Below are 21,906 nucleotides of genomic sequence, written 5' to 3'. Positions count from 1 at the left end.
GGGGTCCAGTCTGTTGGGGTTCAGTCTGTTGGGGTCCAGTCTGTTGGGGTTCAGTCTGTTGGGGTTCAGTCTGTTGGGGTTCAGTCTGTTGGGGGTCAGTCTGTTGGGGTTCATTCTGTTGGGGTTCAGTCTGTTGGGGTTCAGTCTGTTGGAGGCTCAGTCTGTTGGAGGCTCAGTCTGTTGGGGTTCTCTCTGTTGGGGTTCAGTCTGTTGGGGTTCATAGAAACATAGAAGATAGGAGCAGGAGTACGCCATTCGGCCCCTCGAGCCTGCTCCGCCATTCAATGAGATCATGGATGATCATCCAAACTCAGTACCCTGTCCCTGCCTTCTCCCTATATCCCTTGATCCCTTTAGCCTTAAGAAATATATCCAACTCCTTCTTGAATATATTTAATGAATTGGCCTCTACTGCCTTCTGTGGTAAAGAATTCCACAGTTTCACCACTCTCTGGGTGAAGAAATTCCTTTTCATTTCTGTCCTAAATGGCCTACCCCTTATCCTTAGACTGTGACCCCTGGTTCTGGACTCCCCGACCATCGGGAACATCCTTCCTGCATCTAGTCTGTCCAGTCCTGTCAGAATTTTGTAAGTTTCAATGAGATCCCCTCTCATTCTTCTAAACTCCAGCGAGTACAAGCCCAATCGACCCAATCTCTCTTCATACGTCATTCCTGCCATCCCAGGTATAAACCTGGTGAATCTTCGCTGAACTCCTTCCATGGCAAGAACATCCTTCCTCAGATAAGGCGACCAAAACTGCACACAATACTCAAGGTGTGGTCTCACCAAGGCCCTGTACAACTGGAGCAAGACATCCTTGTTCCTGTACTCAAACCCTCTCGTTACGAAGGCCAACATACCATTTGCCCTCTTAACCGCCTGCTGCACCTGCATGCTTACCTTCAGCGACTGGTGCACAAGGACACCCAGGTCTCGTTGCACTTCCCCTTCTCCCAATCTATTGCCATTCAGATAATAATCTGCCTTCCTGTTTTTGACACCAAAGTGGATAACCTCACATTTATCCACATTATACTGCATCTGCCATGCTTCTGCCCAATCACCCAACCTGTCCAAATCATCCTGGAGTTTCTCTGCATCCTCCTCACAGCATACCCGCCCACCCAGCTTTGTGTCGTCTGCAAATTTGGAGATATTACATTTAGCTCCCTTGTCTAGATCATTAATATATATTGTGAACAGCTGGGGTCCAAGGACCGATCCCTGCGGTACCCCACTAGTCACTGCCTGCCACTCGGAAAAAGACCCGTTTATTCCAACTCTTTGCTTTCTGTCTGCCAACCAGTTCTCTATCCAAGTCAATACCTTGCCCCCAATCCCATGTGCCTTAACTTTACACGCTAATCTCTTATGCAGGACCTTATCGAAACCCTTCTGAAAGTCCAAATACACCACATCCACTGGTTCTCCCTTATCTATTCTACCAGTTACATCCTCAAAAAATTCCAGTAGATTAGTCAAGCACGATTTACCTTTTGTAAATCCATGTTGACTTTGTCCGATCCTGTCACTGTTTTCCAAGTGCTCTGCTATTACATCTTTTATAATGGACTCTAGCATTTCCCCCACTACCGATGTCAGGCTTACCGGTAATTCCCCGTTTTCTCTCTACCACCTTTTTTGAATAGTGGGGTAACATTAGCTACCCTCCAATCCATGGGTACTGTTCCAGATTCCATCAAATGTTGGAAGATGATCAGCAATGCAACTACTATTTCTAGGGCCACTTCCTTAAGTACCCTAGGATGTAGATTATCAGGCCCTGGGGATTTATCGGCCTTCAATCCCATCAATTTCCCTAACACCATTTCCCTACAAATACTGATTTCTTTCAGTTCCTCCCTTTCATCAGACCCTATGTTCCCCGACATCTCTGGGAGGTTATTTGTGTCCTCCTTTGTGAAGACAGAACCAAAACATGTATTTAATTGGTCTACCATTTCTTTGTTCCCCATTATAAATTCCCCTGATTCTGACTGCAAGGGACCTACGCTTGACTTCACCAATCTTTTTCTCTTCACATATCTATAAAAGCTTTTACAGTCAGTTTTTATGTTCCCTGCTAGCTTACTCTTATATTCTATTTTCCCCTTCTTAATTAATCCCTTTGTCCTCCTTTGTTGAATCCTAAACTACTCCCAATCCTCAGGTTTACTGCTTTTTCTGGCCAATTTATATGTCCTCTCCTTGGATCTTATGCTATCCCTAATTTCCCTTGTTAGCCACGGTTGAGTCACCATTTTTGTTTTATTTTTATGCCAAACTGGGATGAACAAATTCTGTAGTTCATCCATGCGGTCTTTGAATGTTTGCCATTGCCTATCCACCGTCGACCTTTTGAGTGACATTCCCCAATCAATCCTACCCAACTCACGCCTCAGACCATCATAGTTTCCTTTATTTAAATTCAGGACCCTAGTCTCTGAGTCAACTACTTCATTCTCCATCTTAATGAAGAATTCTATCACATTATGATCGTTCCGACCCAAGGGGCCTCGTACAACAAGATTGCTAATTCATCCTTTCTCATTGCATAACACCCAGTCTAAGATGGCCTGATCTCTGATTGGTTCCTCGACATATTGGTCCAGGAAACCATCCCGTAAACACTCCAGGAATTCCTCCTCCACATTATTGTTACTAATTTGGTTAGCCCAATTTATATGTAGATTAAAGTCACCCATGATGACTGCTGTGCCCTTTTTGCACGCTTCTCTAATTGCCCTTTTAATGCCATCCCCGACCTCCACATTACTGTTTGGAGGTCTATATACCACTCCCACTAACATTTTCTGCCCTTGGTATTTCTCAGTTCTACCCATACAGATTCCACATCATCAGAGCTAATATCCTTCCTTACAATTGTGTTAATCCCTTCTTTAACCAGCAATGCTACCCCACCTCCCTTTCCTTTTTGCCTATCTTTCCTGAATATTGAATACTGGATGTTGAGTTCCCAGTCTTGGCCACCCTGGAGCCATGTTTCTGTAATCCCAATCAAATCATATTCGTTTATCTCTATTTGCGCAGCTAATTCAGCCACCTTATTACGAATGCTCCTCGCATTAAGACACAAAGCCTTCAGGCTTGTTTTTTTAACGCTCTTAGACCTATTAGAATTATTATTTACTGTGGCCATGTTTGATTTAAACCGTTGATTTCCCTGACTGCCACTTTTGTTTTGCTCCTTCCTATCTTTTGCTTTTATCCATGTTTCCCTCTCCTCTCTCTCCCTGCTCAGGTTCCCAACCCCCTGCCATTTTAGTTTAAACCCTCCCCCAGAGCACTAGCAAACACTCCCCCTAGGACATCGGTCCTGGTCCTGCCTAGGTGCAAACCGTCCGGTTTGAACTGGTCCCATCTCCCCCAGAACCGGTTCCAATGTCCCAGGAATTTGAATCCCTCCCCCTCGCACCATTCCTCTAGCCACGTATTCATCTGAAATATCCTTCTATTTCTACTCTGACTAGCACGTGGCACTGGTAGCAATCCTGAGAAACCTTTGAGGTCCTATTTATTAATTTACCTCATAACTCCCTATATTCAGCTTTTTGGACCACATCCCGTTTTTGTACCTATATCGTTGGTACCTATATGCACCACGACAACTAGCTGTTCACCCTCCCTGTTAAGTCTGTGGGTTGTATTATAAATAATCACAGACTCCACTGTTAACAAAATAAAACACGTCTTTACTATTCAGAGGCTCGGGCGATTCTGCCCTAGTTAACGTATCACAACCCTTATATACTGGTGTGGTCACTATCGGTATTACAGTATACATGAGCCAATAGATAGTGCCACCCTAAAGTAGTGCTCTTAAAGGCGAACGGTTACATTCTATAGTTCCCTTAAAGGTAAACGGTTACATACACAACACTCCTCCCTTCCTAGCTTATTACTTACAGAATCCCGTTAAACATACAATCTTCAACTTTATATAAACAGTTTGCAGATATACTCTCGATGGAGTCAACGTCATATAACAATTTACAGATATACTCTCAATGGAGTCAACGTCATATAACAGTTTACAAACATACTCTCAGTGGAATCAGTTTACAGGTACAGTCTCTGTGGGAACAGTTCATAAATTCAGTCTCTGGTATTAATTCGTTCCAGACAGCATCCTCCATAGCTTTTTTTTTTTTTTTTTAACAGCTTGTACTTTCGTCCTGTTGAACCAGCAGTGCGGACTTATACAACCCACTGGCTGTCTTGATAATGTCCCTGGATTTTTTTTACAAATTTAGCACCTTTCGTAGTGTTCGGACTGAGGTAGTAGAAGTAATAATATTTTAAACAGTTATTATTTTCTGCTTCTTCTTTTTCTTTTCTGCCTTTTTGAAACTCTCCGAGCTCTTTTCCCGGCTGCCATCTGTAGCGCCACCAACTCTCTATGTTCCTTAGACCTTAAGTGCTTCCTCAGGATTTCAGCACTTTGGGAGTTCCCATCACAATTTGGGCAGACCACATCCTCATAACATTCGGTGTCACTCAACAGGTCAAAACCCTTCTTCAAGCAATCATATTCATCCTGCTCTTCCTCGGATGTCTGCCCTTCCTTCCCTCCTGGCCTCATTTGTGCGTTCAATCCTTTCCCTTCCTTCAGGGATTTCGTTATCAGGCTATTTAATCCTTCTACTGAAGTAGCTGTTTCCCCATTCTCCTGTTCCCCTGGACGTAATTCAGCGTACTCCTCCATTTCATCCATCATTTTCTCCAATGCTTTCATCTTCTCTTCCTCTTGTACTTTGGCTTCCAGTGCTTGGAGAAGTTGCGCCTCGATGCTCTCTAGCTCATGTTCAGGGCCCATTCCCAGTTGAAACTGTTCTTCAAGTCGGTCAACCTCGGTAATTGCCGCCTCATATTTGTCTTGGGCTTCCTTCCATATTTTTATGAGTTCTGCCATGTCTTTCACCTCTACATCCTCATCTATGTATGGAACTTCTACCGATGAGTCTGTCTTGGCCCTGAGCTCCTCAAGAATTTCCTGCAGCCTTTGGACTTCTTGCTCATGTTCAACCTTTAGTTGCTCATATACTTCCAACGAAACTAGCTTTTCGGAGGTTGCTGAGTTAACCCCCTCCAGAATTGTAGTCTGGGCCTGTTCATACTGTTTTTTCAACTTCTCGCACTCTGCTTGTAAGGAGTCGTAGAGAAGAACTGGAATAAAATCCTGGCTTCCTGAAGATTCCTCTTCATTTGTTTCTTTCGCAATTTCCTGTTGGAGTTCAGCCAAGGCTGCTATGCTATCTGCCTCTCGAAGTCTCACTGCCATCAACTCTTCTTTATTCTTGCAGTCCATCTCAGCCATTTCCCGTTTACTTTCATTTAACTGAGTGAGTAGTCCCTTATTTTGGGCTGAGAGATATTGCACCTTCTCATGTAGACCCTTGCACTCCTTCTCTGCTTGACATAGCTGATTACCGCTGATTTGGTTCTGCGTTTCAAGTTCCAACATCCTTTGCTTAGCTTCTTTCAGTTTCGCCCCTATAAGCTCCTCTTGCAACATGGCCACATTATTCTCATCAGGTAAAGAAGCGTTTCTCTTTTCCATGTCCAAGATTTGTTTCTGCATCTCCTTAAGAGCACCCTGTGATTCAACTTCTCTTAACTTTGCCTGCACTAGCTCCGTCTCTAATTGCAGAACAAAATCCTCAGTGCAGCGTGATTTGCCCTTCTGCTGTATCTCTAGATCATGCAAATATTCTAACCCCTGAACATCATCAGGGAGATGTGATCGGTAATTGGTCACGATGGCTCTATGGTCGCTCTCTGCTTGAGCCAGTAGGTTCTGTTGTCTTTCCAGACTCTCCCATTCGGTGTCATAGAACTTTTTCATTGTTTTCATCTCTTGTACGAGGCGGTAACTTAATTGTTCTAATTGTTGTTGTACTTTGAAATAGCGTTGAGTTCGAGCCCGGTGTTCCTCCGTAATGCATATGTCTGTAGCTTGAACAGACTCAGAATTCTCTGTCTTTATGCACGCCATCGATTTTCCAACCTTAGTCCGTGAGTTAATGTTAACCTTGTTTTTCATACATAAGCTGGACTTATCGTCTTCCGGCTCAGAGTCTGAGCTGCTTGTCTGCACCGAGTCCTCACTCGTCATTGCTTGTCGGTAGTGCCATTCCATGTCTATTTTCTTGATCCACTCCCGTCCTAGAAGTGGTGGTCCTCCCTCAGGTAGTACGTACAAATTCATTCTTGGGTGTACTTTACCCCTATCTCTCACCTTGACTCTTATTTTCCCCATGGGGTATACGCGATGCCCCGTGTATGTCTGTAATACGAACTTGGTATTTCTTAAGGGTATGTGAGAGAATAGTCGGTGGTAGTCCTTTTGGTTGATGACTGATACAGCTGATCCCGTGTCCAGCTCCATTCGTACTTGGACTCCAGCTATTTTTAGTGTGACCCAGATCGTCTGTAGATCAGTTACTTTACCCACATTGTGGATTCTCAGACTATCCAACTCCTGGCTGTTTGGGTCTGAGTCTGAATTTTGTTCGTCTGAACTCTTTTCAGCCACCTGATGCACCTTGTTGTACTTTTCTTGTGGTGGTGGCTTCCTTTGTTTGTTGGTCTTCTTTCTGGACCTGCATACCTTCGCGATGTGACCCAGTTTGCCACATTTCCTGCACTCTTGATTCTTAAACCAGCACTGATTCTGGTCGTGCGTTGTCTTTCCACAACGGTAGCATTTGGAAATGCTTGCAGTAATTTGATCCTTCAGCACTGCTACGATCTCTTCGAAGGTCTGGTCCACTGGTTTAACTGGTGCTATTAGATGTTTCAAGAGCCCGTATGTTTTTGCTCCCATCGAATTTAACAAAGTTATTGCCTTGGCGTATATGGCTACGCAATATATTCCTATGCGTTCCCCATACGTGGCCCTGTCTTCTATTTCAGCATTAAAATCATTAATATTTCCTCGCCTAGGCATCTTCTTCTCTTTCCGAGAACAGCACAAGTATTTCTTTACTTATTATTAATTTTCTTCTCTTCTTGAGAACACCACAAGTATTGCTTTACTTATTTCTTGTTTCTGAAAATTCTAATTAATTTTCTTCTCTCTTCTTGAGAACACCACAAGTATTGCTTTACTTATTTCTTGTTTCTGAAAATTCTAATTAATTTTCTTCTCTCTTCTTGAGAACACCACAAGTATTGCTGTACTTATACTTATTTTCCCTCTCTTCTTGAGAACACACCAGCCTTTCTGAAAAATCTTATTACTTTCCTGAAATTCTTAATAATTTCCAAGATGGCGGTTTCCCGCTTCTTCCTTCTTCTTCAGCGGTTTCCCCGCGAAAAATGGCGGCTTTCCCGCGCTTCTCGCTCTCCCCGCCCACTTCGATGGCGGTTTTCCCGCGCTTCTCGGCGCTCTCCGCCCACTTCAATGGCGGTTATCACCCGTTCCCCGACGCTGACTTTCAGGCCGAGTGCGGGCCTTATCAGCGGATGCGATCGATGGCCCGGCTGCGCCTCGCACTTGAAAGCGGCCCCCGGCCTCTGGCTCACCCGCTCGCGCAGCTCTTGCTCGCTCCCTCCCGGGCTCTGGCTTACCCGCTCGCGCGTTTCACCGCGGCTCTTATCAGGGATTGCGATCGCCCTGTCTTTGCAGCCAACGCTGCGGCTTACCCACGAGGTTATGGAGGCTTCAGGGTCCTAATGCCTGTCGCTTCCAGCCTGTCGGTTCCAGACTGGTGAGGATTGAAACCTCTCTTCAACGTCCTGTCTTCGGACGAAGCCGCCGTGGAACAACTGCCGCAGGGTTCGAATCCTGACTCGTCGCCAATGTTAAGTCTGTGGGTTGTATTATAAATAATCACAGACTCCACTGTTAACAAAATAAAACACGTCTTTACTATTCAGAGGCTCGGGCGATTCTGCCCTAGTTAACGTATCACAACCCTTATATACTGGTGTGGTCACTATCGGTATTACAGTATACATGAGCCAATAGATAGTGCCACCCTAAAGTAGTGCTCTTAAAGGCGAACGGTTACATTCTATAGTTCCCTTAAAGGTAAACGGTTACATACACAACACTCCCCTTCCAAAATGTTCTGCAGCCGCTCGGAGACATCCTTGACCCTTGCACTAGGGAGGCAACACACCATCCTGGAGTCTCGTTTGTGGCCACAGAAACGCCTATCTATTCCCCTTACAATCGAATCCCCTATTACTATAGCTCTACCCCTCTTTTTCCTCCCATCCTGTGCACTCTGTTGGGGTTCAGTCTGTTGGGGTTCAGTCTGTTGGGGTTCAGTCTGTTGGGGTTCAGTCTGTTGGGGTTCAGTCTGTTGGGGTTCACTCTATTGGGGTTCAGTCTGTTGGGCGTTCAGTCTGTTGGGGTTCAGTCTATGGGGGTTCAGTCTGTTGGGGTTCAGTCTGTTGGGGTTCAGTCTGTTGGGGTTCAGTCTGTTGGGGGCTCAGTCTGTTGGGGTTCAGTCTGTTGGGGTTCAGTCTGTTGGGGTTCAGTCTGTTGGGGTTCAGTCTGTTGGGGTTCAGTCTGTTGGGCGTTCAGTCTGTTGGGGTTCAGTCTATGGGGGTTCAGTCTGTTGGGGTTCAGTCTATGGGGGTTCAGTCTGTTGGAGTTCAGTCTGTTGGGGTTCAGTCTGTTGGGGTTCAGTCTGTTGGGGTTCAGTCTGTTGGGATTCAGTCTGTTGGGCGTTCAGTCTGTTGGGGTTCAGTCTATGGGGGTTCAGCCTGTTGGGGTTCAGTCTATGGGGGTTCAGTCTGTTGGGGTTCAGTGTGTGGGGGCTCAGTCTGTTGGGGTTCAGTCTGTTGGGGTTCAGTCTGTTGGGGTTCAGTCTGTTGGGGTTCAGTGTGTGGGGGCTCAGTCTGTGGGGGTTCAGTCTGTTGGGGTTCACTCTATTGGGATTCACTCTATTGGGATTCAGTCTGTTGGGGTTCAGTCTGTTGGGGTTCAGTCTGTTGGGGTTCAGTGTGTGGGGGCTCAGTCTGTTGGGGTTCAGTCTGTTGGGGTTCAGTCTGTTGGGGTTCAGTCTGTTGGGGTTCAGTCTGTTGGGGGCTCAGTCTATTGGGGTTCAGTCTGTTGGGGTTCAGTCTGTTGGGGTTCACTCTATTGGGATTCAGTCTGTTGGGCGTTCAGTCTGTTGGGGTTCAGTCTATGGGGGTTCAGTCTGTTGGGGTTCAGTCTGTTGGGGTTCAGTCTGTTGGGGTTCAGTCTGTTGGGGTTCAGTGTGTGGGGGTTCAGTCTGTTGGGGTTCAGTCTGTTGGGGTTCAGTCTGTTGGGGTTCAGTCTGTTGGGGTTCAGTCTGTTGGGGGCTCAGTCTGTTGGGGTTCAGTCTGTGGGGGTTCAGTCTGTTGCGGTTCAGTCTGTTGGGGTCAGTACATGTTCTATCGCGCATTGTGTGACTCCCCACATTGTGCGCACTCTGCCTCTCTATCATTTCATTTTGAAATCCCCATTCTTTACTTTTTTGCCCTTGTCCTTACAGATTTGGCTCCTTCAGTCCGGAATGGCCTGCACGACACGTCCTACGGTGAGTTCTGAAGGAAAGCCGTTCTCTGACCAGCGGGGGTTAGTTCCGCAGTGCGGTGGTTTTCAACCCAAGTAGCTTGGAATTCCCATAATCTGTCGCGGAATGCAACGCACTTGGCTTCGATCTGAGCCAATTGCAGCCCGGGAGAGTTCAGCGTTCAGTCACTGGTTCTGCACTCACCTGGCCGGTCGTTCCCAGGGTTTTTCTATGGGGCTCACTGTACCCACCCCCCCCCCGCCCCTTTGGATAAGAGAGGGAGGGACGTGGGAAAGAATCAGTCAGGATTCCTGCTCCTGAATGCTGTCCAAGTGTTGGCCATGGCTGAGTGTGTCGCTCTCTCTCGCCTCTGAGTCAGAAGGTCGTGGGTTCAAGTCCCCGCTCCAAAGACTCGAGCCCATAATCCAGGCCGACGCTCCCAGTGACAGTACTGAGGGAGCGCCGCACTGTCGGAGGGGCAGTACTGAGGGAGCTCCGCACTGTCGGAGGGGCAGTACTGAGGGAGCTCCGCACTGTCGGAGGGGCAGTACTGAGGGAGCGCCGCACTGTCGGAGGGGCAGTACTGAGGGAGTGCTGCACTGTCGAAGGGGCAGTACTGAGTGAGCGCCGCACTGTCGGAGGGGCAGTACTGAGGGAGTGCTGCACTGTCGAAGGGGCAGTACTGAGGGAGCGCCGCACTGTCGGAGGGGCAGTACTGAGGGAGATCCGCACTGTCGGAGGGGCAGTACTGAGGGAGATCCGCACTGTCAGAGGGGCAGTACTGAGGGAGCGCCGCAATGTCGGAGGGGCGGTACTGAGGGAGCGCCGCACTGTCGGAGGGGCGGTACTGAGGGAGCGCCGCACTGTCGGAGGGGCAATACTGAGGGAGCGCCGCACTGTCGGAGGGGCAGTACTGAGGGAGCGCCGCACTGTCGGAGGGGCAGTACTGAGGGAGCGCCGCACTGTCGGAGGGGCAATACTGAGGGAGCGCCGCACTGTCGGAGGGGCAGTACTGAGGGAGCGCCGCACTGTCGGAGGGGCAGTACTGAGGGAGCGCCGCACTGTCGGAGGGGCAATACTGAGGGAGTGTCGGAGGGGCGGTACTGAGGGAGCGCCGCACTGTCGGAGGGGCGGTACTGAGGGAGCGCCGCACTGTTGGAGGGGCAGTACTGAGGGAGCGCCGCACTGTCGGAGGGGCAGTACTGAGGGAGCGCCGCACTGTCGGAGGGGCAGTACTGAGGGAGCGCCGCACTGTCGGAGGGGTGGTACTGAGGGAGCGCCGCACTGTCGGAGGGGCAGTACTGAGGGAGCGCCGCACTGTCGGAGGGGCAGTACTGAGGGAGCGCCGCACTGTCGGAGGCGCAGTACTGAGGGAGCGCCGCACTGTCGGAGGGGCAGTACTGAGGGAACGCCGCACTGTCGGAGGGGCGGTACTGAGGGAGCGCCGCACTGTTGGAGGGGCGGTACTGAGGGAGCGCCGCACTGTTGGAGGGGCAGTACTGAGGGAGCGCCGCACTGTCGGAGGGGCAGTACTGAGGGAGCGCCGCACTGTCGGAGGGGCGGTACTGAGGGAGCGCCGCACTGTTGGAGGGGCAGTACTGAGGGAGCGCCGCACTGTCGGAGGGGCAGTACTGAGGGAGCGCCGCACTGTCGGAGGGGCAGTACTGAGGGAGCGCCGCACTGTCGGAGGTGCCGTCTTTCGGATGAGACGTTAAATCAAGGCCCCGTCTGCCCTCTCAGGTGGATGTAAAAGATCCCACGGTACACAGGATGAGTAGACACCTTCAGGAGACAAGGGGGAGGGAATGGGGGACTTGGTGATTGTAGGTTCGAAGGTAGCTTCACTGCTTGTCCCAACTGAACGGAGAAATTCAGTTCTGGAGAAGGTACAAAAAAGACTTACAAGGTTATAACCATCAGGAAAGACTGAACAGGCTGGGGCTCTTTTCTCTAGAAAAGAGAAGGCTGAGGGGTGACCTGATCGAGGTCTTTAAGATTATGAAAGGGTTCGATAGGGTCGACGTAGAGAAGATGTTTCCACTTGTGGGGGGAGACCAGAACTAGGGGCCGTCAATATAAGAGAGTCACTAATAAATCCAATGGGGAATTCAGGAGAAACTTCTTTACCCAGAGAGTGGCGAGAATGGGAACTCGCTACCACAGGGAGTGGTCGAGGCGAATAGTATCGACACATTTAAGGGGAAGCTGGATAAACACAGGAGGGAGAAAGGAATAGAAGGATATGGTGATGGGGTGAGATGAAGAGGGGTGGGAGGAGGCTGGTGTGGAGCAGAAACACCGGCACGGAGCAGATGGGCCGAATGGCCTGTTTCTGTGCTGTAAGTACTATGTGACTCCTCCTTCATTCAGCCACCTCCGCTCCCGACGACGTTCCCAATTGGCCACTGGGTGAAACAGGAGAATCGGGATCGCAATAAAACCCCAGGACCACCTCTAACCCTCCCTCCCCACGCCATCGGTTACCCCGCTGTGCCGACAGAAGCTGCAACACCAGTGGTTACCAACTGAAGAAAAAAAACAAGATGGCTGCCGCCTGGTGTCCGCTCGCCCCGCCCCCCTCCCGCCAAGTCTCGGCCGGTTGCTGATTTGTTCCCCTTTGTTGCATCTGATACAGGGGGAGCCCCGCCCACGACTCCGGCCGCGGCCGTGGAACCGAGAGGCCGCGGGGGAGGAGAGGGCCGTCCACAGAGAGGTTCCGCCGGAGACGGCCGTTCGACCTTGGGCCTTGGCGGATCCTCTCCCACCGCCCCCTCCGGTTTGAGCACTCAGGGTAAGGGGCCTTTCCGGAGCAGCTGGGCAACTTCAGGCTTGACCGTGCCAACGGCATTGCGGTGGGCATTGAGTGCAGGAGAAGAACCCAAGAGGAGATTTGACCGAGGCGTTCAAAATCACGAGGGGTTTTGATCTGAGTAAATAAGGAGAAACTGTTTCCAGTGGCAGGAGGGTCGGTAACCAGAGGACACAGATTGAAGATAATCAGCAAAAGAACCAGAGGGGGGAGATGAGGAAAAACCTTTTCTACGCAGCGAGTGGTTAGGATTTGGAATGCGCTGCCTGATAGGGCGGTGGAGGCAGATTCAATCGTGGCTTTCAAAATTGGATAAATACTTTAAGGAGAAAAAATTGCAGGGATATGGGGAAAGAGCGGAGGAAGAGTGGGACTAACGCTTTGAAAGAGTTAGAGCGGATAGCGAGAGAAACTGTTTCCACGGGCAGGAGGGTCGGTAACCCACAGAGGCCCCTCCATCTCCCTCCTGGATGCCACCAACCAGGGATTGAGGGGCTTCATCGATGCGGAGAGACTGGAGAAGCTGGGCTTGTTCTCCTTGGAGCAGAGAAGGTTAAGGGGAGATTTAATCGAGGCGTTCAAAATCATGAGGATAGAGTAAATACGGATTCCACTGGGCGGGAGGGTCGGTAACCAGAGGACACAGATTTAAGATAATCGGCAAAAGAACCAGAGGGGAGATGAGGAGAATGTTTTTTAACGCAGCGAGTTGTTGTGATCTGGAACGCGCTGCCTGAAAGGGCGGTGGAAGCAGATTCAATAGTGACTTTCAAAAGGGGAATTGGAGAAATACTTGAAGGGGAAATTCACAGGGCTGTGGGGAAAGAGCGAGGGGGGAGTGGGACTAATTGGAGAGCTCTTTCAAAGAGCCGGCACAGGGACGGTGGGCCGAATGGCCTCCTCTTGTGCTGTATGAATCTATGATCTCCAAGGTTGAGGTACCGAGGCCCACAGGACATCGCCTAGATTGATGAGGCCAATCATGGGTTTCAACTGTAGATGGTAGACACTATGGGTCACTGAGGGGTCAAGGCAGCGGGACAAGAGAGAACGGCTTCTGTTTGATGGCAGTGAGAGGGAGGTTGGGGGGTTGGGGGTGTTGAGCGACCAGAAGCTAATGTGGTCGCAGCAAAAGCTTGGGTCCAAGAGGTCGGTTTTAAGGAGGAGAGGGGGAGGCGGAGAGGTTTAGGGAGGGAATTCCAGAGCTCGGGGCCCCAGGCGGCTGAAGGCACGGCCGCCAATGGTGGAGCGATGGAAATCGGGGGATGCTCGAGAGGCCAGAATTGGAGGAGGGCAGAGACCTCGGGAGGTTGTGGGGCCGGAGGAGGTTACAGAGATAGGGAGAGGGCGAGGAGGCCATGGAGGGGATTTGAAAACAAGGATGGAGAATTTTAAAATCAAGGCTGACATGAATCAGTCATTCATGAAAGAAAGACTTGTGAAATAATACTGAGCGGCCTACGGGTGGCGCTGTCCAGGGAGAGTATAAATTCTCGGGCATGGGCCCAGCTTGCTCAGGACATTCTTAACAGGAACTAGTGAAGGACACAACTAGACCTCCATGTTGTAAAACAGTTGATTAAAGCTTTGTTCAACGCTTAGACCAAGTGCCTCGTAGTTTTCTCACGTCAGAGGCGTTGCCGGGCCGGGAGCCAATGTAGGTCAGCGATCACTTGAGCAGGAGATGGGGGCCTCAGTTTAATATCTCGTCCAAATAATGACATCGAGAGAGGGGAGAAACGGAGAGAGAGAGAGAGAGAGATTATGGGAAAAGCTAGGACTGAGAGAGTGACCAGGTGTCCGATGAGGAGGGGGTTTTTCTTCTATGCTGCACAGGAGTGTAAGAGAGGGGTGGGAGCATCATCCAAGTCGTTGGGCCGAGGTGGGCTGCAGAGACTGTAGGGTTTTTTGGGTTCAATAATCTCCCCACTCAATCCCACGGAGGTGCTCGGAGGGCGTTGCCTGAAATAGTCCACCGATGGAAGTCCTGCATGGTTGCGTTGGGAGCGACGCTTTTTTTATTCCGACTCTGAGGAATGCTTCCCGCTGCATTAACCCCAGCCCCGTGGAAACCGCCAGCATGAGAACGGGAGAAAGCCGGGAATTCGCGGCCATCGCTGGATCACGTGGCCCTCTTACTTCCGTTAGCGTGGGCCTCAATCGTTCCAGGCTTTCTCCCGTTTTTCGTGGAAGCAAGCGGGGGGGGGGGAAGGATTCCAGCTCCTTCCCAGAGTTTTCCGGCCCGCATGCTGATTGATCTCAAATGCTTTTGTGGATTAACTGGCAGTTGCCCGCGACGTAACCCTTCACCGCCGGGCCTTGGCTGAACATCTGCTTCCTGTGTCTTGCTGGGATACTAACCGCTAAAAGCCCCCTTGATGTCATCCACGGGGGTGGGGTGGGGGTGGGGGGGAGATGGAGGATGAGGCTTGAGATGGGGACCCCTGCAGTGACTTGCTCAAGGGGTCCCGACCCTTAGAAACATAGAAACATAGAACAATAGGAGCAGGAGTAGGCCATTCGGCCCTTCGAGCCTGCTCCGCCATTCAATATGATCATGGCTGATCCTCTATCTCAATACCATATTCCCGCTCTCTCCCCATACCCCTTGATGCCTTTTGTGTCTAGAAATCTATCGATCTCCTTCTTAAATATATTCAGTGACTTGGCCTCCACAGCCTTCTGTGGTAGAGAATTCCACAGGTTCACCACCCTCTGAGTGAAGAAATTTCTCCTCATCTCAGCCCTAAATGTCCTACCCCGTATCCTGAGACTGTGACCCCCTCGTTCTAGACCCCCCCCCAGCCAGGGGAAACATCCTCCCTGCATCCAGTCTGTCTAGCCCTGTCAGAATTTTATACGTTTCCACGAGATCCCCTCTCATTCTTCTCAACTCTAGTGAACACAGGCCTAGTCGACCCAATCTCTCCTCATACGACAGTCCTGCCATCCCAGGAATCAGTCTGGTGAACCTTCGCTGCACTCCCTCTATGGCAAGTATATCCTTCCTTAGGTAAGGTGACCAAAACTGCACACAGTACTCCAGGGGTGGTCTCACCAAGGCCCTGTACAACTGTAGTAAGACATCCTTGTTCCTCATCGGCCAAGGGGAGGGTGAGGCTCCCCTCTCCCTGTATGCCTCACAACTTGAAGACCCTTCTCTGACCCGGTCAGGTGACGGTTGTTGGAACTCCCCCAGTTTGGCGCACACTCTCTCCATCGCCCTCCAATCGCCTCGAAACAAACCCGGGACACGCCAAGAAGGAACTGCCTCCAAAATGCAATGACTGGTCCACACTGAGTGGAGTTTCTATTATACAATTCCACCACCCCCCCGTCCCCCCCGCCACTTCCCTTCCCAATACCCACCGGGTCCACTTTCGGACTCCGTGACGCGTTTCGTCAACTTTACGTTGTTAGTCCGTGGGCTGAGCTCATGTGCGACCTTACCGGGGGTCGATCGGTCACGTCAACTAGGCGATGGTAAAACACAATGGGGGGGGGAAAAATCCCGGGTAGCGCCCATTTTGGGGGGCGCTAATATCGGCTGGGCGCAAAGTTTAGCGCCCGGCGCTAATTATCGCCTCCGACTGCAAAATTCGCCTCTGTCACCCCCCCTGGAGGTGATTTGAGCGCTAAATCAGGCACTACGCACCTCTCTCAAGGCGTTAACGTCAGGGAGTGAGGCGCTATCTCAGAGCGCGTCCGAAGCTCAGGCGATGCCCGTTACCATGGAAGCCAGACAGACTGGCGCCGTCCAGTTCTTCAAGGGGAGAGGCCATCTTGCTGGCCAGCCACACCCTGCTCATTGCAACCTTGAATCTCGGTCTGGAGAGACCTCGAAAGCGATTGTGTTGGAAGCACTAATGGATAGGCCCAGGGAATGAGCTCGGCCCTTAGGAACCTCAGAAGTGGCGCCGAGGGCCCAAAACTCCTCAGGACAGCGTTAAAACCAAAAGTTTCGCCGACAAGAAAAGGCAGGAAGCGCCCGCCTTTAAATAGCGCTCCCCCAGCCCCTTCCCGACTTGAAAGCGTTCCCCTCTACCTGTCGTTCCCAGTCAGGGGGGCACGACTCAATATCCGGTCCGGGGCGTTGCACGCTCGATTGACGTCACGATCCGTGGGCACGTGAGATCGCGGCGGTGGTGTTTAGCGCCGCCGCAAAAACGACTGGTCAGTTTCGCGAGCGGCGCTAAAATGGCCGCTCCCGGGCGCTAAGTTCCTAGCAACCCCGTTAGCGCCCCCCGGAGGCGCTGACCAACCGAATTCTTCCCCCAATCTCTTTGGCCTCCCAACCCCCCCTTGACTTGCGGGGAGAGAATACCCAAGAACACGGGGCCTTTAAGCGCATAACTATGTCTAACCGCTTGTACCCTGGGCGCGGCTGCCATCTTGGATCTCTGTCTCTTTCCAAACCCCCCTCCCCAGCTACCACAATGCTTTGCACCGGTACGCCAACGACGCGAAGTTTGTGCGTGATGGCTTTCCACGTTGCCGGGTTTTTACCGCGGCTCGGTATGAAAAAACTTAACCCAACTCGAGTATGTGATTCTGTGCTTCGGTTCATCGGCATAATTCTGCGCGGGGAACAATCGTGTCTTTCCCTTTTCTGTCCAGGAGGATTATAGTTGAAGGTAGGCTCCTTTATCAGGTTGACAGGCTGGGCTGCCGACCAACTCGCAGTGCTGTGGTGAAATGGGCCAATAGACGGCACAGTTTGGGGCGACTCTCCAACTAACTGTTGCCCCCTTCCCCCTGCCCCCATTCTCTCAATTAACACTACCCCAAGATAACAAGGATGACATCAGGACCCCATCAAAGTTACTTCCTCCAGTCCCCTAACTCTCCCATCGAAGCCCATCCCTCTAGTCCCCTAACACTCCCATCGAAGCCCATCCCTCTAGTCCCCTAGCTCTCCCATCGAAGCCCATCCCTCTAGTCCCCTAACACTCCCATCGAAGCCCATCCCTCTAGTCCCCTAGCTCTCCCATCGAAGCCCATCCCTCTAGTCCCCTAACTCTCCCATCGAAGCCCATCCCTCCAGTCCCCTAACTCTCCCATCGAAGCCCATCCCTCTAGTCCCCTAACTCTCCCATCAAAGCCCATCTCTCTAGTCCCCTAACTCTCCCATCAAAGCCCATCTCTCCAGTCCTCTAACTCTCCCATCGAAGCCCATCCCTCCAGTCCCCTAACTCTCCCATCAAAGCCCATCCCTCTAGTCCCCTAACTCTCCCATCGAAGCCCATCTCTCTAGTCCCCTAACTCTCCCATCGAAGCCCATCTCTCTAGTCCCCTAACTCTCCCATCGAAGCCCATCTCTCTAGTCCCCTAACTCTCCCATCGAAGCCCATCCCTCTAGTCCCCTAACTCTCCCATCGAAGCCCATCCCTCTAGTCCCCTAACTCTCCCATCGAAGCCCATCTCTCTAGTCCCCTAACTCTCCCATCGAAGCCCATCTCTCTAGTCCCCTAACTCTCCCATCGAAGCCCATCTCTCTAGTCCCCTAACTCTCCCATCGAAGCCCATCTCTCTAGTCCCCTAACTCTCCCATCGAAGCCCATCTCTCTAGTCCCCTAACTCTCCCATCGAAGCCCATCTCTCTAGTCCCCTAACTCTCCCATCGAAGCCCAACTCTCTAGTCCCCTAACTCTCCCATCGAAGCCACAAAGCTGAATGGCTGAAATTGAGGGTGAAAATATTCTTCTTTTCCCCTTAAAGGGTCATTGGGTTCTCAGAAGTCATTGAAACACCATCTCCAGGTACCGGGGAGGACACTGAGTGCCCTATCTTGGCCCCCTCCGCTGTGGGAGTGCCCATGTAGTCTGAGCGAGAGTTGTCCATGGGCCTGCCCCTGGACACCCCCTGGTGGTCAGATTCAGAGCCACCTTGGAAGATGTGCTGGTTGGAAGGACAGCCAACTCGGTGGGTTGGGGGGTTGGGGTGGAGGGGGGGACATCCCAGACCCGGGGTGGGGGGGGAAACGGGTGACATTTCTTAAAGGGAACAGGGTGGAGCGTCAACATAAGAACAAAGGGGAATACTTAACGAAATACCAGGCTGATACCTGGGATGGCAGGAATGACGTATGAAGAGAGATTGGATCGACTGGGCTTATACTCGCTGGAGTTTAGAAGAATGAAAGGGGATCTCATTGAAACTTATAAAATTCTAACAGGACTAGACAGACTAGATGCAGGAAGGATGTTCCCGATGGCGGGGGAGTCCAGAACCAGGGGTCACAGTCTAAGGATAAGGGGTAAGCCATTTAGGACAGAGATGAGGAGGAATTTCTTCACCCAGAGAGTGGTGAACCTGTGGAATTCTCTACCACAGAAGGCAGTAGAGGCCAATTCATTAAATATATTCAAGAAGGAGTTAGATATATTTATTAAGGCTAAGGGGATCAAGGGATATGGGGAGAAGGCAGGGACAGGGTACTGAATTTGGATGATCAGCCATGATCTCATTGAATGGCGGAGCAGGCTCGAGGGGCCGAATGGCCGACTCCTGCTCCTATCTTCTGTGTTTCTATGAATCTTGATGGTTATTATCCATCTCAAGTGTAAACGTGTCTCATGTTTTCAAGGGAATGCTAAAAGGGGGGAGGCATAAATGTAAGATAGTCATTAATAAATCCAATCGGGAATTCAAGAGAAACGTCTTTAGTGGTGAGAACGTGGAACTCGCTACCACAGGGAGTGGTCGAGGCGAAGAGCAGAGATGCATTTAAGGGGAAGCTGGATAAACACATGAGGGAGAAAGGAATAGATGGTTATGCCGATACTGCGTACAGTTTTGGTCTTCTTATTTATGGAGGGATATACTTGCGTTGGAGGCAGTTCAGAGACGATTCACTCGGTTGATTCCGGAGATGAAGGGGTTGTCTTATATGTTTCAATAAGATCCCCTCTCATTCTTCTAAACTCCCATGAGTATCAGCCCAACCTGCACAACCTTTCTTCATAAGATTCTGAGGGGGCTCGACAGGGTAGATGCAGAGAGGATGTTTCCCCTCGTGGGGGAATCTAGAACTCGGAGGCACAGTTTCAGAATAAAGGTTCGCCCATTTAAGACGGAGATGAGGAGGAATTTCTACTCTGAGGGTCGTAAATCTCTGGCATTCTCTACCCCAGAGAGTTGTGGAGGCTGGGTCATTGAATACATTTAAGGTGGAGATTGACAGATTTTTTGAACGATAAGGGAGTCGAGGGTTATGGGGAGCGGGCAGGGAAATGGAGTTGAGGCCAAGATCAGATCAGCCATGATCTTATTGAATGGCGGAGCAGGCCCGAGGGGCCGCAATGGCCGACTCCTGCTCCCGTTTCCTATGTTCTTATAGGGTGAGATGACGCAGGGTGGGAGGAGGCTGGTGTGGAGCAAGGAGGGCCGAGTGGCCGGTTTCTGTGCAGTTCTGTTCCGTGTAAACCTATGTTCCGTTCTCTCCCTTGTCCATCAGGCGTGAGGAAGGAAACCGCTCGGCAGGACGTCAGCGAGAGCATCCACATTAACTTCCTGGTCGCCTGCACGGTCTCGGCCTTCCTGTTTGGGGCCTTCCTCTCGGGCCTGGTCTTCTCCTGCTACTGCAGCCGGGCCCTGAACAAGGGCAGGGGGGCAGGCAAGGACCCCGACGCGGCCGTCGCCCAGACCGTCTCCCTCCCCACCCTGGCCAAGCTGAGCGGGCTGCTGGAGGGCCAGGTCAAGGACGGCAAGATGGAGGCCCACCCCTCCAAGATGTACGCCAGCCTGCTGGTCAACTGCAACAACAGGATCCCCCTCAGGGACTCCCGCTCGGCCCACCCCGAGCTGGCGGCCCTGCCGACCCCCGACTCCACCCCCGAGCTGCCCATGAAGAACGTGAAGCCCTTCCGGAGCCAATGGGAGAGGAGCCGCGCCGGCCAGAGCGCCAAGGACTTTGACGCCCGGAGCCCCAGGGTGGCCAGCCCCGCCCCGCACCCCTGCACTCCCCAGATGTTCCACATCCCCAGCGCCGTGGTGCTGCCCAACAACGCGCACGGCCGCGACCCCTCCCTCGGCTGGCCCGCCGACGGCGGGGACGAGAAGAAGCGCCGCAGCGGCGAGCACGGGCTGCCCCTGCTCCCCGGCGAGCTCCCGCAGAAGGTGGTGGACATCAGCACCTTGGACGAGCTCCTCAAGCACCTCCACGAGATGAGCGTCAATTCCCGGGCCGCCCTGGAGAACGCGAGCGGGCGGGAGTCCCCCGTGCCACCGCCACCGGAGGGACGGACACCGCCGCAGGCGCCCGACCTGGAGGACGCGTCCTACTACTCCGCATCCACCCTTCCGCGGGACAGCCTGGCCAGGAGGTTGGACGTCCCTCCCGACGCCCACCCCCAGGCGGCCGCGGGCCGCCCGGCGGCGAGACCGCCCTCCCAGCGGCACTCCATGTCCACCTTCCCCAAGACCAACCCCACGGCGCCCGGCCTGGCAAAGCACAACAGCTTCAGCCAAGCCAGGGGCCTCCCGCTCGTGCCGGCCGACTCCGCCACCCCCTCAGCCACCGCGGACGGGCTGCAGCGAGGCTTCTCCTCGCGCCGGCCCGGCTACCCCGGCTTGGGCACCGTGCCCCGCCAAGGGGTGCACAGGAGCGGCTCCGTCAAGCCAGATGTCCCACCAAAGCCACCGGTGGTGGGCCCGGCCCAGTCGCCAACGAGCCCCTCCAACACGTACAACCAATAAGGCCGGCGTGCGTTCCTCACGACGAGCGCTGGGAGACCTCCTGGCGAGGGCTCAGAGCTCGCGGTTTAAGTACGACAGGATCGCGACGGTCCTATTGTGGACATCAACGCGCGTTCCCCAGAACCGCGGCAGAACGATGCATTACTCTGTGAGTTGCTTCTAAACCGATGGACTGCCAGCAATCCGTGCCGATCCTCTGCCATGTTTCCAATCTGAGGTCTTTGCCATCCGCACGACAAGATGTCCCAGCACTATTTTCCCAGCCCACAACCCCGGGAGAAGAGTAACGGCACGTGAACAGTCAGTACTTTGTTACTGGATCAAATTCTCCTCAGATGATCGACCACGGGAACTTCAGCCTCCCTGGATAACGCAAGCACCAAGCGGCTCCCAGTTTTTGGGGAGATGGAGGCTGGGGGGCGGGTGGTGGCGGGGGGGGGCGGACCAGTACTTGGATCGAATCGAATCTCTAGGGGGCTGAGTGGCCTCCTCCTCGTTCCTGCGTTTCTAACAGACGAGGGTTGCCGAGCTTGGCCGGGACAACCCCAACCCAACCCAGAAACTCAAAGGGGCGCGTTGGAAGGGCGCGCCGGTGACGCCAATTGGCACCGAGGACCTCTCGCCACAAATCGAGGAAACCTTAACGAAGGTTCCTCCGTGGCCCTCGCCCGCGGCTGGATTGGCCTCGGGAGCTTCTCAACCAGGGCCTGGTGGGGGCGGGGGGCGCGAAGCAGAGGACAACTGTATTCTTCACAATGAAGAGAGCGCTACCTTCCAGTTGTGCAGGCAAGATGCTGTCCCGTTTGGCAAACCCTCGCCCATCTTCAAAAAAGGACCGTCAACTCACCCGGGCCTCTGGTGGCATCTTTTAAATATGAAAC

General features: G+C 52.2%; 1 protein-coding gene across 2 annotated transcripts in view; it reads left to right on the top strand.

Annotated features, from left to right (window-relative positions):
* sema6cb (semaphorin 6Cb) overlaps positions 1-21,166 on the top strand; it is a 118,475-nt gene extending 97,309 nt beyond the window's left edge. Inside the window, exons 17-19 of one of the 2 annotated variants that reach the window (XM_085978673.1) lie at positions 9,499-9,543; positions 12,155-12,310; positions 19,785-21,166. In XM_085978673.1, the coding sequence (XP_085834799.1) occupies positions 9,499-9,543; positions 12,155-12,310; positions 19,785-21,025 (1,442 nt within the window). In that variant the 3' untranslated portion in view covers positions 21,026-21,166. The remainder of the gene's footprint in view (positions 1-9,498; positions 9,544-12,154; positions 12,311-19,784) is intronic. The other variant, XM_085978674.1, reaches the window with a different exon arrangement.
* Positions 21,167-21,906: the final 740 nt, after the last annotated feature.

The sequence above is a fragment of the Somniosus microcephalus genome, unplaced genomic scaffold (genome assembly GCF_052327205.1).
Source record: "Somniosus microcephalus isolate GS21.2 unplaced genomic scaffold, FLI_Smic_1.0 unresolved_chr7, whole genome shotgun sequence".
Classification (NCBI taxonomy): domain Eukaryota; kingdom Metazoa; phylum Chordata; class Chondrichthyes; order Squaliformes; family Somniosidae; genus Somniosus; species Somniosus microcephalus.
Note: the sequence above shows the minus strand (reverse complement) of the source record. Positions and strands in the feature narration are given on the sequence as shown.